At 37.8% G+C, this 16,155-nt stretch overlaps 1 protein-coding gene across 4 annotated transcripts in view; it reads left to right on the top strand.

Annotated features, from left to right (window-relative positions):
• Positions 1–16,155, top strand: part of Pibf1 (progesterone immunomodulatory binding factor 1) — a 159,803-nt gene that overhangs the window by 48,995 nt on the left and 94,653 nt on the right. For all 4 annotated transcript variants that reach the window (XR_013109239.1, XM_076930667.1, XM_076930668.1 and 1 more), the window contains exon 10: positions 4,368–4,466. Coding sequence is in view for 3 of the 4 variants with exons in the window: in XM_076930667.1 (XP_076786782.1) it covers positions 4,368–4,466 (99 nt within the window). In the remaining variant the exon portion in view is untranslated. The remainder of the gene's footprint in view (positions 1–4,367; positions 4,467–16,155) is intronic.

The raw sequence follows: 16,155 nt of genomic DNA, 5'->3' as shown, positions 1-16,155 counted from the left end.
GGTGGTGGTGAAATCTTAGCTGTATAAATGAATTTTTTGCATACAATTGTTTTTAAAGTTAACTAATTTCCAGCCCCCTTATCTGTGGGTTCTCTACTCATTCAACCAACTGCAGATCAAAACTTCCAAACAGATTGTGTTTGTATGAAAGGTCCAGAAGCTTCCTTATCATTGCTTCTTAAGCAATACAATGGGAATGTATTATCTCACTGCTCTGGAAGCTGAGACATTCAATATCAAGGTGCTAGCATTTGGCAAGGGCCTGTTTCCTCCATCCTCACATGGATGATGTTACATTGTATTGAGCCTTTTGACTAAGTTAAAGTATGCATAGGGTGCCTGTTGTAAATCATATGCAAAATATTCCATTTTAGCATTCGAAAATATTCACAATTTTAGTGTTCTTGGGTTTAGGTATGCTGGGGCTCAGGTTGGTGGGATGGAGCCAGTAGAGGATGTTCAAAACCTAGGCTCTTAAAGATACTCAAAGACTTTTATATTATAAAATGTTTATTACATTAGCCAGTTGACAGCTTCTGACATCTTTCAATGTCTCTAATTACATTTCATTACATTCGGTTTGGATTTTTAAAATCTCAGTCCCATTAGTTTATACATGCTGTAGATAGCCTCTGTCAGTTTTTCAAGTTTCTCCTTTGAGGAACATTTGAGTCCCTAGTATTTGTTCTGTAATTATATTTATTACATTGTCTAATGTATTTAACATTTGGAAATGGATTATTCATTAATTATGTAGAAGTTACTGTTTTATCTGTATCAGGGATGCAGTACATCTGGTGTTTTGTCAAACCAGTCTAATTTTAAAAGAGCATGGACACTGTGGGCCATAGAAACAAATGCATAATATGTTTTCAATTCTTTTGAGCTAATTCTGATTTGACATTGATTTGCACCATGATCTAGTCATGCAGCACAAATCTCATAATGACAGAATATCCCAAGGGGAAAATGCCTGTGAAAGAAAGGCGTCCTGAGAAAGGAACATAGTGTGATTCTGAGCATAGCATCTGGATAGAAAGTAGATTTGCACTCAGGCTCTACAGTGTCCTTTAAGGTGTGACCTTGGACTGAGTGTTTTTATTTCAATACTGAAACATATTTGCAAAATGGAAATAATACAACTTATGATTGATAGAGTTGTGACAAGTTACTATTTTAGTTACTTTTCTCATTCATTCCAGTGACTGAATACCTGACAAGAAGTGATTTAAGAGAGGCTGTATTCTGGCTTATTGTTCAAAGGGATCATTCTATCATGGTGAGAACACATCACAGCAGGCAGGAGATGGACATAGTTATCACTTTCCCATTGGTGTGATAAGGCATCATAAGCAAGGCAACTGATAGATGAAAGAATTTCCTTGGGACATATAGTGCCAGAGAGTTCAAGTCCATGTCCATCATGGCAGGGGGCAAGGTAGCAGGCATGACACTGGCTAGTAGCTGAGAACTTACTTTTCTTGATATGAAACTTGGAAGCTGAGAGAACTAACTGGTTGCAACTTCAAAGCCTCTTCCCAGTGACATACTTCCTCCAACAAGGCCACTCCTAATCCTTCCCAAACAGTTCTGCCAACTGGGGATCAAGTATTTACACAAAGAACCCATGATGGTCATTCTAATTCAAACCACCACAGTATGGAAGCAAGATTAAGAGGCTTGGTTGTCACTGTGTATCTGCATTTAGGAGCATGCAGCAAACAGGAACTAGGGCCAGGTTTTATAGCTACCCAGTGACCTACTTCCTATAGGAAACTTCTACCTCCTAAGGTCCACAGTCTTCCCAAACAGTGCAACTAGCTAGCTACCAAGTGTTCAAACACATGAGTATGGGGACATTTCACAGTGAGCCATAACAAATACTATATATGAAGTACCTAGAACAGCTCTTAATATATGGTAAACACTGTATGCTTACTGTCAATACTGTTGCCAGTCAAAGACTATATCCAATTTATCTCTCTCAAACTTAATTTGAAGAATGTCAATTGATAGTACTTAAAAAAGTATAAAGTATGTTAGTTGTAGACTAGCTATGAAAGGTATAACAGCCAAGGAAGAGAACAAAAGTACATGGAAATCTTACCTACAGACACCTAGGGGGAAAGACTAGTGGGAAAGGCCTGGGCTTGTGAAACTTTTCCCTACTTACTTTGGTCTTGTCTTTCAGAATTGTTTTTGGCTGTTTGTCCTTTAGGTTCCTTATATATATGCCACTTGTTAGAAAATGTCTCCTCCGTTCCCTTATTTCACTTACTACATTTAAGAGTAATTACCTCCTCTTCCATGTGGCCTTGGAATTTTGTTTATGCATTCTCATAGCAACCAGTTTGCTGGACAATGCACACCATCTATGACAAAATATACTGTTATTCTCTAGTCATAACTCTTTTTATTTGATTCTCTGTGGCTTGGCTTTATTTCTAATATTTGTTGTAACTAGAAAGGAAGTGTACTTAATGAGTGAGGCTTCTCCATCTACAACTTAAACACTCATATTCGAGTACTGCCAGTGTGACCCACTTGGAATTCTGCTCCTTAAATCACATTTAAAATAATGAGGCTATTTTTAAAAAGGAGAATTGGAACTAATCTGTGATTTACTGGCTAAAATATGTAGGTCATCTTAGATTAAAAATAGATAAATGTTTAAGATATTTAGAGAATTGTGTTCTCTAAAATTTATATTTCATGTTTTGTTTGGTTTCATAATAGAATAGTTATTAATGTCATTGCAATCATGATGACACCAAAAATAATTTTGTAATAGCTACTTAAAGCAATTTTGTTTACAAAATACCATAAACTATTGTTACTGTTTTTTTACCAGAGTGACCTTTACATCGATTTTTAAAACTATTTTATTTGTGGCTCATAAACTTTGGCTAATGACTCTTTCTCTAGTGGTTGGCGTGTTTGAAATGTTAAATAGTTACTCAACCACTGTGCAAAACAGCTGCACTGGGTATGGGTAAGCAAGTGTGAGCACTAGGCGTGTTTATCCAGTGTACATCACACACATGTACTCAAAGCATGTGAGTTTCCATGGCTTACTACTGATGTTTGTATGAATGGTAGACCAAATCTTAGTATCAGGGCCATCTCTTTATGAGCAGTGCTGTGGTGTGGGGTAAGAGGCGTGGGCTGCACAGTAGATGTGCACTCTATATCCCAAGGCCACTATACAAACTCCCTGTACTTCACTGGACTGCAAGTGCATCATTGTAGACATTAGGTGAGCAAGTCATTCGTGTTAGGTCCTATGTTTCTCTATATTAGAACTCTATTAAGGAAGTAGAGGTTTTTTTAGGTTAAGTAACTAAAATAAGCTTGGTTTTTTTGTTTGTATTTATTTGTTTGTTGGCCCCAAGTTTTACATATATTAAAACATAAAGAGAATTGGATATAAGAAACTCATGCCTGGTTGTATTATATCCTAAGTACTCCCTGTTGTTTCCTTCTTCCATTGGAGTGCTGTCCTTAGCTGCAACCTTGTCAACAGTTTTGGTTCCTGCTGTCATCATATCCTGGATGACATATGTAACAGTGTGGGCTCATATTCCTTGAGCTAAACATGAATATTAACCATCATCTCAGCGGTACTCCATGTAGCCATTCTTGGAGACACACTGACTTATGACCAACTAAAATTCTGCCACATGGCCATACCACCCCATCTCACATGGTTTCAGAGCTGAGCAGGGTTAGGCCAGGTTAGTACTTGGTTGGAAGCATGCCACTCTGGTTCCAAAGCACTGCTCTCCAGTGGCAGTCTCTAGTCTACTATGAGCATAGCTTGCACTTAATCTATTCTCTCCAGCCCTCTGTTTTTTCTCCCTTGTACTCCTAATTCATCAACCTTTCTGTATTAACTTCTTTTCTTGCACAATTGAGACTCTAGGACCCAATGTTAACAGCTGTTCATTTGTCAGCTTTCAGTCTTCATTCTCGGCTGTGATTTCTGCCCGTATATCCTTTACTTAAAGAATTTCATAAAGCATTTATTAACTGCCATCCACCTCAGTTTTCTTGTGGATATTATACCTACCTCATTGGCTTATGATAAGAATAAAATGAGATAAATGTATATATACTCTGTTTAACCTACCCCTCAACCCATGAGGAAAAAAGCTATGAAGAAAATGTTCTGGGGAGGCAGTTATGATTGCAACTGGCATTCCTCATAAGTAATTAAAAGTAACTGCAATCTAATATCTAACGCAGCTCTGTTTAGAATACTGTCCAAGCCATCACCAATCTCTACTAAGTCTTAAGCAAATGTGTGAATCTTTGAAAGATAGATGCTTATGCATTTAAAACAACTGAGATGCATGTTTGAATTTTAGAAATCTCCGTGAAGCAAGGGATAATGCTCTCGCTGAAAAGAACCGAGCAGTGGCGGCAGAAAAAGATGCTCTAGAAAAGCACGAGCAGCTCCTAGACAGGTAAGAAACAAAGGAAGTGCTAAAATTCAAATTCCTCAGTGATTATTCCCGTTGTGTTTTCCTTAATGCCAGCTGTAATAGAGCATGCCCATAATTCCAGCACTGAAGCAGGAGGATAGCTGGGAATTGAAGGCCAGGCCACCTCCTGTCTCAAAAAACCAGTATGTGGGGCGTATGTGTGTCTGAGTATACACATGTATGCACATGTGTGCATGCATGTGTGTATGTAACAGAAATATGGTTTTCATTTTAGTTGTAGTATAATTTAAAGGCGTGTTGTTTTCTTAGTTAAGTCATTCCAGAGAGTTCCTATACCCTTTCAGTTCATCTTATCTACTGCCCTCAAGCGTCAGCAGACTTCTGAATTCTATTGCTGTCATCAGCCTTGTTCTTCCTGGAGCGAACATTAGTAGAATCATACATTGTTCACTGTTGGATCTGCTTCCTTGACTCAGCGTGTGTGGTGTACCTTCTCTGATAGAGAGCACTCCTAATTACTTCTGTGTTAACATAGTCTCCTGTTGGGAAATATTGGGGTTGTCTTCTAACCCTGCTCTGAATATTGTTACTCAAGTTTTGTGTATGTGTAGGTTCATGTTGTTCTCTGTGGTAGACACCTAGAAGTGGAATTGCCAGTCATAGACATAACATTTTCTTTTAAAAAGTTGTGTGAAACTTACTGCAAGGCAGTTGTACCATTGTCTACTCCCCAAATCATTGTCAAAATCTGTAGGTTCTTGGCAGGTTTTGTAGGGAAGGCGGAGAGCATGCTTTGTCTTCAGTTACCAATTTAGGTGGATACTTATTTTTATTAGTCCAATGAAAAGGAAGTGACAAGCATGAAGTTAAACGATCATTCCTTGGTTACGAAACTCTAAATGCTAAATAATTTGACTACATGTAGAGTAAGGAATGGTTTGTTTTCTTTCTTAAAAAGAAAAACAAACATATATAGACAGAAGAGTTGATAAAATAGTATAGAAAGCTTACATATGCCTTTCACATAATGATAAGCCTTTGAAATTAAGCTCAGTGTTTTCCTATATTGATAAGTAAAACCCGACAAATGGATTTGCAGTTGTCTTATTTTAAAAAATTATTTGTTTATGTATGCAAGTATATCATTGCTCTCTTCAGACACACCAGAAGAGGGCATTCCATGTGAGCCACCATGTGGTTGCTGGGAATTGAACTCAGGACCTATCGAAGAACAGTCAGTGCTCTTAACCACTAAGCCATCTCTCCAGCCCACAATTGGTTTGTTTGTTTGTTTGTTTTTAAAGTTCAGATCTCACTATCCAGACTGGCCTTAGAGTCTTAGACTTAAATGATCTTCCTGCCTCAGCCTTCTAAGTAGCTAAGACTAGAGGCACTTGCCTTTATGCCTGGCTCCTTATATGTAAATTTAAGCAATGTATGCAACTAAAATTTGAGCCATGAATGTAGTTTAGTGGAAGAGCCTTCGAAAAGCAACCACTTTGGGTCCACAGCCATAGGAGAAAACAAAGCCACAAACAACAACAACAAAAACATGCTTAAAATGTTGAGATCAACATTTTAAAATAAAAGCAGAGATGAATAATAGAAATTGAACTTCAATTGGGATCTAGGAGATTTTGTGATGTGTTGATCATTTGAGAAGCTGAGTGAATTTTAATAGGACTGTATATAAGAACATGGGCTTGGGTCCAGGAAGTTCAAGTGCCAAACTTGAGTTATGGGCTTAAAAGTGACATAGTGGTGGGTTCTGTCTGGAGCCAGTCATGTCAGATAGAGAACGTGCTCTGTGATAATCTTTCCTTCAGACCCCTGCTAGGATCTTAGCACTCAAGCTTCAAACGAGAAAACCTTCAGAAGAGAATGACCGAAATTGGGAGAATTAAAAGAGAGCTTTTAGTGCTAAATTCGAACTGTCCTTAGATATTTGAATGATTGACATATGAAAGCTGGTTTTTATTCCTGGCAACCTGAAGCACCTAATTGGAGACTACTGGGTAAGTGCTATTAGTAAGAGTAAAAAAACACTGTTCCAGTGTGGCTCTTCAGAATGCTCTATCAATAAGATGATGATGTGTTCAGGCAGAATGAATGCATGAGGACCAAGGCTTCAGGGATGTGAAGGTCACTGCTATGAAATCTTAAGTGTATATAGGTTTTTACTAAGTACTTCACTTAATATCCATAAATGAAGTCCCCCCCCCTTTTTTTTTCATCTGTAGTTATCTGTGACAGTTGCTTCTGAAAATGATACATTAGTTAAATTTCCACATAAAGTAGTGATTAACTCACCCATTTTGCCATTTTGTCAGTATCATTTTAAGGATCAACACATTCACTTGTTTTTGTTTTTTTTTTTTTCCAAAAAAACCTGAAAGTTAGGAATATGGATTGAAAGGGATGCTTCTACGATTGGGGATTTAGCTCAATGTTAGAGCGCTTGGCTAGCAAGTGCAAGGCCCGGGGTTCGGTCCTCAGCTCTGAAAAAAAAAGGGGGGGGGCATGCTTTCATCTATGATCATGTCACCATGAATGCTGGCATTTGAGTTGAGAATGAACCTATGTGGTTGAGTTTTTGTTTAGTGTGAGGCCTTGGGCTTCATCTAGCATGGCAATAGTACATTAATATATGTGTGTATGTATACTCAATTTACTGAAAGTTTTTACTGTAGATTCCTAGACGCCTGACCTAAGATACTTTGGCATACTTTTTTTTTTTTTGTAATCCTGGGGCACTGAATTCAGGTCTGTGTGACTAAGAAATGGGCACTTCACCAATAAGACATACTCCTAGCTGTTTTGGGAATGTGTGTATTATTAAATGTAGTAAAATACAAAGGTAAAACATTTCATTCTTCAGAGATTGCCTTTTAATGTCTAAATATATAATTCTGGCTTTCTTTTTATCCAAATAAGAATAAACAAATGTGTTTTAATCTTTATTTTGAATGTGATGTTCCTGAATTTTGTTTAAGTCAAGCATCTGACATGCATATACACAATTTTCCAGTCATGTATAATTAGTATCATCACTTCGTCTTATGTGAGATTTTATCAAATGCCTCATTTTATGATTAAACAATCCATGTTATTATATTAAAAAAATAAAGAAACAGTGCATGTACCATTTTTAAATATGAATGTAAAAGACATTCTACCAAAAGACTTTAACTTCCTATAACAGTCTTTTCTTAGGTATATAAAAACCTATGTATGTCCCAATTTCTAGCACAGTAAAGTCTCTAAAAATAAGTAACAACTACCCCAAACTCAAGAACATGAGCAGAGCATTAGTTCACATTCTATTGCTTTAAGTCTCTGTGAACGTTGAGGGTTCTTCCCACCAGAAACAAATTCTGGAACTCAGTCAATGTGAGTATTACAAAAACTGAATTCCCTGTACAGTTTGGGGATTCTTCATTTGAAGCCTGGATTTGAAGCTATAATGTAAGTGTACAATTCAGAATTAACTTGTGTTATAAATATTTTTGGCTGTAGTTTATCTTATTTTAAAAATATTTTCTGTATGGACATGATGGCATACCTTGTAATTCTAGCACCTGCAAGGCAGAAGCAGGAGAATCAAGAGTTCAAGACTGTCCTCAGCTATATAACAAGTTTGACAAATGGCCCACCCAAGAGACAAAAGACAGATCTTAAAAAGTAAAAATGAGCTGGGCCATGGTGGCACACACCTTTAATCCCCGCACTTGGGAGGCAGAGGCAGGCGGATTTCTGAGTTCGAAGCCAGCCTGGTCTACAGAGTGAGTTCCAGGACAGCCAGGGCTACACAGAGAAACCCTGTCTTGAAAAAACAAACAAACAAACAAAAAGTAAAAATAAGGGGTTGGGGGGATTTATGTTTTGAGCATCTAGTTTAAAATTATTTTCTGCCTAAAAGTATTTTCAAAGAACTATTAATCTGAAATGTTCTCAGCCCCATCCCATTACTTCTCTGATAATGGTAGAATTGGTGGCACCATTTTTACTAGTGATAGCGTATACAGCCAAGTTGGTGATCATAGTAGCATTTATATCTTACTGAACTAGTTTAAAAGTTGTTAGTATAGCTAACAAAGGCAGGATTGTGAGTTTGAGACTAACCTGGGACCACATGTAATACCTGTTTCAAAAAACAAGCAAATCAAACTCAACAGTTGGAATGGAAACAACTCCGTTTCCCAAGAGGAAGATGTTAGGTGTGCTCTCATTCGCCTCGACCCCTTTTCCTGTGTGCTGTAGGCGAAGAAGCCTTTGCCCAGCTCTCTTTTAATCTGTGCTACATTTCAGCAAGGAAGTGTCTGTGGGGCTTACAGATGAACCTTGAAGAATGAAGCCTATGGACATATGTAGAAATAAAAGTGGGAATATATCCAAACTTTGTTTTGTTTAAAATGGATCTTTTTATTTATATTATTTGCAATTCTCATGGTTTGCAAAGTAATTGACATGATTTGTTTTAAATGCAGAAATTGCTAATCTGTGTTTCTTCCTTAAAGACACAAGATACACTAACATTTTGTTAAGTATATATTAACACTTTGTTAAACGAAATCATTAGTGCACATATCTCTTATTCTCATATATGTGATTGTCCTTGTGGAGGCTTACTGCCTCAGTCTGCTAACCCAGGCCTGGTCCTGGAAGCCTTTAGTCTCCGTACAATCTTAACTAGGCCTAGAATGTTGTCAGCCTCTGAGACTTGTTGCTGAATAAACTCACCCTTTCTAGATCTTTCTGAACTCAGGCTGGCTGGTTCAACTCAGCTGTTATGGCTAATAATTCCTCTCCCAGCTGACTAGTTCAATCTGGCTCTGGAATTGGTTTTTCCAGTAAACTATACAATCTCAGGCTTCACCATGTGATCAAATACCTGCAACATATTAGTGTCTGAATTTCTTGTTTACTCATTGATAAAGTTTTTAATTGCTGAGTCAATCACTTTCATCAGTTTCTGGAAGTTTATAAGATTTATTTTTGTTACTTGATTCTCTTATTCCTTGCAGTCTTTTTCTCTCTTAGGTCTGGCATATTCATATTGAAAGAGTGCTCATATTTAAGAAACCACCTCCTATTTTTTTCTAAAATTTCCTCTAGGCTCTTAAGCTGCTAATTTATTTGACATATATTTAGACAAAGGTAGGCCTCAGTCTGGATTCATTATTTCTAAGTTAGAACACGTGATTCAATTTCTTCCCAGTAAAGGCTTCAGAATCAGTGGTAATATAGTGACCGTGAAAGCATTAAGAAATGTCATGACCTGATGAAGAATATCTGTTCCTTTTCATCATGAACATAAGGTTGTGGATCCAGCTGATAAGAACTCCCATAGTCAGAGTACAGTCTTCGAAGTTTGTTCCTATGCCCTCCCCCATTTGTTCTTTCTCTTCGTTATGAGGCATGAGTCTCAGCAGTGACCCTGGAGTCCTCTAACCCTCACAGGTGCTTCTCACCTGTGCCTGAGGTCCTAAATAAACAGTACTGCTTGTAAGTTTACCTCCCACATCCTCCACAGCTAAAAGAACATGTCTTGAATAGGTTTTTTGCCTTGCAGGTCAAAAACTATACATGCTCACAGCGATTTGATATCCTTTCTTTTAGACTTTTTTTCAAAAGAACACTGAGGCGATCTGCATAGCACTGTATCAGAATTAGTAATATCTATCATTGTCACTAACCTAATTGTGTGAGGCAACACATCCTTGTGCACAAATAGAAATTACAGTTACCTGAGCTTTTGTTACATAAACTGCTGTATAAATGTTTGCATGCCGTTTCACATTAACCAAACAACTGTCACTCTCAGATGATGCATTTCTACATGCATGCATATATATAATCATTAGTAGTATAAAAACTATCACACCCTAAAATTAACCAGACCTGGTCTATTCATGGAGGTAGCCTTCTTTGTACACAGACTGCTGCACTTCCTATAACCTGCAATCGAGTATTGACTGTAAGAGATTAGCTTGTTCTTGTTTCTAATCCTGGGACAGGGGCTGTGAGGATATTACAGTAACTTTCACCCGTTTATGAATACACATAAGAAAAACTGATTACCAGATTAAGGATGATCCTTGATAATATCAGGGTGTTGAGAATTTCCAACAATGAATGATGATTTTTGTCAAATTCTTTTATTTTTTTAGTTTTTAAAATTTTGAAATTAAAATACAATTAGGTAATTATCTCCTTTTCTCTCTTCAACCTCTCCTATATCCCCCACTCCCTTGCTTTCTCTCAAATTCATATCTCTCTTTTCTTTGCTATTATTACATATGTCAATGCATAAATACTTAAAGACAACCTGCTCAGTCCATTAGTGTTTCTTGTATACATGTTATTTAAAGGCTGACATGCTGTATTGATAACCAGTTAGGGGACTGCTTCCTGGCGATGGTACTTTCCATAGTTGCCTGCAGTCCTTTTTTTAGGGTTAGGACACCTTGTGATTTCCCTCTGTTAGCATGTTTTATTGTTATCCTTGTATAAGTCTTTAAAATTAGGCCGGTGGGCTAAGGATATAGTTCCCTTGTTAAACAACTTGTACCTACACAAGAAGCTCCAGGTTTAATCCAAAAGCCCAAGTGTGTTGGAGCGTGTTTGTAATGCCTGTAATCCCAGCTCTAAGGAAAGTGCAGACAAGAAAAGACATTCAAGGTCATCCTTGGCTATCAGGTACAAGAACAGCTTAGACTACAGGAGACCTATTTAAAAAAAAAAAAAAAAGCATGACTGACTGAGACCTGTGCCCTACCATTCTGGTTTGGCCTATAGTTTTTAGTGTTGTGTTTCTGGTTATCTCAGCTCTTCCAGGAAGTTAATAAGTTGTACAGACTTTGCTACATTGGCATTCTCTTCTCCATGTCTTCCTCTCCAACCCCAAAGCCTGCCTGTAAACACACATTCATGTGCTCCTGCAGCATATTACTGACTCATTTCAGAATAGGCTGTAGTGAATGTGTTTATCTCTTCAGGATGTATTTCTTAAGAAAAAAATGTTCTTACAGAACTCCAAAAACATATTTTAATGCAAGAACATTTGATAGTGTTGTGCTTACAGCAATGCTTTTTATGTTTTTATCCATTATCTCAATAATGTTCTTTCATAGTACCATTAAAAAAATTTAATCATACATAGATCGGAAGATAGCTTCTAGAATTGTTCTCTTCTTCCTGCATGAAGGTTCCAGGCATGGTGCTTGGTGCCCTTATCTAAGTCACTCACTGACCTCATAGTACTGTGAATATGGTACAGGCTGCAGCCTGAGAGCTTATCATTCTTTCCTCCCTTCTCTGTCTTCTTTAATCTCAGAGTCTTCTTCATCTTGATTCTTTACCTTCCCCAGTTTGCTTTCATGGCATGTGGTTCATTTTCATTTAATGTTATAGGTATTTCATTTAATGTATAGGTATTGTTTAATGTTAAAGATATTCTAAAGACATAAAAGAATTATAGATATTCTGTTGGCCTCTTCTACTCACCTCTAGTGCTGTAAGGTCCAATCAACAATGGTTAAAAAAACTCAATGGTACCTTGTATCTCATAACTGATTTAGCCGCACATCAAGCATTCTTATCTGGATGCTTATCTAGAACTTTGCTCAGGCACTTGAAGAACAAACTGGTAATTCATGACTGCTATTTCCCATGCTCACCTTCCATATCATTGATTAAAACAACGAATCATTATGGATACCTACTACTGTGACCCAGGTGCTGTGCTACAGTATTGTACATTTATGGGTACAGTGGCAAGATCCCCATTGCTAAGACCTGGTTTAAGGATATAAAAACAATTATATAATTGCTTGACTATAATTGTTAAGTTTGGTAATTACTCTGTGTTAAATGTATAATAACAAATTATGGTGGAGGCAAGGGGGTACCATGATTGGGTAGTGAAAGATAGGCCCTCTCTGGCACTTGAGTGTAACAGCCATACCATGTAAATTCTAATTTTTAAATATATCCGATTGTGTCCCACCTCTTAATCCCAAATAGCACTATGTTAGCTCAGCCTCCATTTTCCTTTTCCCAAATGAATTGCTGTTATCTGTATAGGGTGAGGAGACCAGAGAGACCTGAGCTAAAAGCAGAGACAGAGTTTGACCTGGAATTAGAAATACAGCCAAGGGAGGGCTTGAACTCCTCCTGCCCCTTCTCCCTCCACTGTCTGAGTGCTAGAGTGTGTCCCATCATGGTTAGCTCAGAAGAAGAAAGATCTTAAGGGGAATTTTACATTTATTTGTGTGTATGGCTCATGTGTGTTCTCGCACAAGTACATGCACTGGCACAGTGCACATGTGGAAAGTAAAGGATAACTGCAGGAATTCGATTTTCCTTCCACCATATGGGCTGCAAACATCAAACCTAGGTCAACAGATATGGTGATAATTCTCTTTATCCACATGGCCACCTCACAGCCCTAGAAGTTCTTAAAATGTTCCCATGAATAGAGCCCAAGAAATACCCTCAGTGGTTCCAAGAACTTGCTGGTCTTTCAGGGTACCTGTGTTTGGTTCCCAATAACCACATTAAACAGCTTACAGTTGCCTGTGACTCCCAATGGCCTCTCATGGCAGACACACACATACACACAATATATCAATAAAAAAATTCTTAAGTCATTAAAATGTGTGGGTGAGATACACCAGTGCTTTCTAAATTAATAGTCCAGTGTGAGTTTCCAGTTGCAGAGAGACTCTCTCTGTGCCTGTCTCATTCTCTCTTACTATTTGGGGATAAGTGTGTACCTGTCTAAAATCACTTCCAGTCAGAGATTAGTGAATGATGATAGATGTATCAGAAAAAGACAAGTCTAAAAGACAAATTTGTTCATTTATTTGGATGTAGAGACTCAAACAGTAATCTTTCTTAATGAAAAGAACTTTTTTTTTGGTTTTTTGAGACAGGGTTTCTCTGTGTAGTCCTAGCTGTCCTGGAACTCACTCTGTAGACCAGGCTAGCCTTGAACTCAGAAATCCACCTGCCTCTGCCTCCCAAGTGCTGGGATTAAAGGCGTGCGCCACCACCGCCCGGCGATGAAAAGAATTAACATGGTTAATATAAAAGCTATAAAAGATGAGAAAATTTTTTTGAAAGATTTATTTTAGGAACCAAAAAAATGGATTATAATATAGTCACAACTAAAAATTTTTTAAGAAAGCACAAGATTCATGAAACTAATAACTGGGCAATAGAACAAGATGGGGGGGGGAACCCTGATGATGTAAGATACATAGCATAGAAGGATGATGGTGCAATCTTAAAAGTAATGAAAGAGAAATCATGCACTGGGTTGGGGAGGGCAGGAAACCAAATTGGTAATGGAAAGATGTCATAAACACACAGTAGCAAATAAGAGGAACAAGTGAGGAAATGAACCAGAGGAAAGGCAGTAGACACGGGGATTAAGCAGGGTAAATCTGTGTTTAGAAAGCCAGGTACAAAATGGAAACAAACACAATAAAATGAAAGAGGGAAAATCCATTACCTGGTTCTGCAATGAGAAGTCAAGGATTGTGGGGAAGTGAGGAGAAGACAGGAAACAGTCATTTTGTGTCTCAAGCGTGAATGTTAGGGAACAGTAGTGAAGTACTTGGCTGTGTAAGCCCTTTACTAAGAAAACAAATCTGGTCGTGTGGGTTTTCCTCCATAGTCCGCTCTGTTTATTTCTAGTAGTGTTTTTTGACCATCCAGTTTGAGCAAAGCACTGTTTCCAGGCACTACACTTCGGGCTTAGCAAAATGAAAGGGTCTTTGTCTTTATAACAACGTTCCTATGGTGCAAATCAGAAAATATACAAATAACCAGTATGCAAACACCAATATTTAAAACAGACTGTAATTCCGAGGAGTTTATACAGAGTGATGAGAAGGGACCAGTTAGTGAGGACTCAGGATGCCAATTACCCTGAAAACCCTGTTTGAAATTGTAATTCACCAATCAGAGGAAGTATTGTAGAACTCATAAATCAAAATGCCAAGCATGAAAGAAGAGGCAGTGAACTTTTAATATAAAATAAGCTCTAACTACCATCATTATAATGTATATAAAAGTTAATCTTAATTGATAAGGATAATGTATAATATCAGCGTATTCATTTCATGTAAGTAGAGACAAACATAAATTGGAACTAAACTTAGGACTCAATAGCAAAAGAAAATAACATTTATATATAATATCTATAATACTACATACCAAATAGTTACAATAATAATTATGTGTTAAGTATATCGTAGTCTGGTAGTTAGTCTAATCAGCTTGATACAGTCTCGAATCACCTAAGAGACTGTCAATGAAGAACTGTCTAGATGAGGTTTCCTATGAACATGTCTGTGGGAGATTATCCTCATTGTGCTAACTGGGTTGAGAAAGCATCCCCTCTGTTGGTGGCAATATTCCCCAAGGGATGGATCCTGAACTGTCTGTGAGTGAAGAACTTGAGCTGAGGGTGAGCATGCATGGTAATTGATTGATCTCATGACTATGACCTGCTCTGTTTCCAGCCTAGGCTACTTCTGACTGACTTTTTTTTTTTTTTTTTTTTTTTTTTTTTTCGGCAATCTGATGGTTCCCTACTGCTGGGAGGTCACTTTATTGATGTGAGACTTAGTGTGGACACCTCATCTTTGTAGCCCACAACAGCCTAGAACTCTTAGACCCAAGTGAACCTCCTGCCATGTGCCACCCAACCTGGGTGCTCTTGACTATGGGTGTACTGTGACTAGCTGCTTCAAGTCATGCCATCTTGACTGCTTTGCAGTGATGGACTATAACCTACATATTTAGCATATAGCCAAAAGGGAATGGGGGAAAGCAAGGCCAGATCTTATAATAAATGACAGCTAATAAAGCATCCAGCAAAGACATTTTTTTAATCCAGAAAGACTGAACATAACTTTCCTAACAATTATAAATATGACACACTTACTAGGTATCTGTGGGAAAGAAATGCAGCTTGAGTAAGAAACTATTCTTTCATGTCCATGACTGACAGGAGATCATTAGCAATGACTTAGTTTAAGAGGCAAAAATAATGCTGGTTATAAAGCTGTTCTAAAACTACTTAATACTATTTGTTTTAAAATAATTATTGGGGAATTAGAATTTCTGGTAACAATGTGTAGGCAGTAAAATCTGCTCAAGTATCCGAGGCCTAAAATCATTCTCAGCACTTGCCAACCATGGAAGAAACTATAGAGTCGAGCCCAGCACTGCCACAAGGCAGGCAGGAAAGTTAGTCCTTATACACCTGATAGCCAAGAAAGAAGGGGGTGGAAGGGAGGGAAAGAAGAAGAAAGCGTAAAAGAGAAAGGAAAAAAAGAAGGATAGAGAAACAAAGGGAGGGAGGGAGGAAGGGAGGGAGGGAGGGAGGGAGGGAGGGAGGGAGGGAGGGAAAGAGTTCATTATCCTATCTTCAGTTGCATAGATGTGCCAGAATATCTTGGTTGCTTCCAGAGATGATCACTTGATAAAAACAAGACTTGAAGCTGGACATGATGCACACATCAGTCACTCAGAAGGCAAGCATAGGGCTGAGATGGTAGGGTAATAAGTTCAAGGCCATTGTGGGCTACTCTCAAAACAAACACAAACTATAAAATGGTTTAGAAAAAAGGAAATTACCTAGATTATGGAGGTACTGAGCAGACAAACTATTTTACAATTCCTGCTCAATTCAAAA

The sequence above is a fragment of the Arvicanthis niloticus genome, chromosome 3 (assembly GCF_011762505.2).
Source record: "Arvicanthis niloticus isolate mArvNil1 chromosome 3, mArvNil1.pat.X, whole genome shotgun sequence".
Lineage (NCBI taxonomy): Eukaryota > Metazoa > Chordata > Mammalia > Rodentia > Muridae > Arvicanthis > Arvicanthis niloticus.
This window is presented reverse-complemented; position numbering and strand designations above follow the sequence as displayed.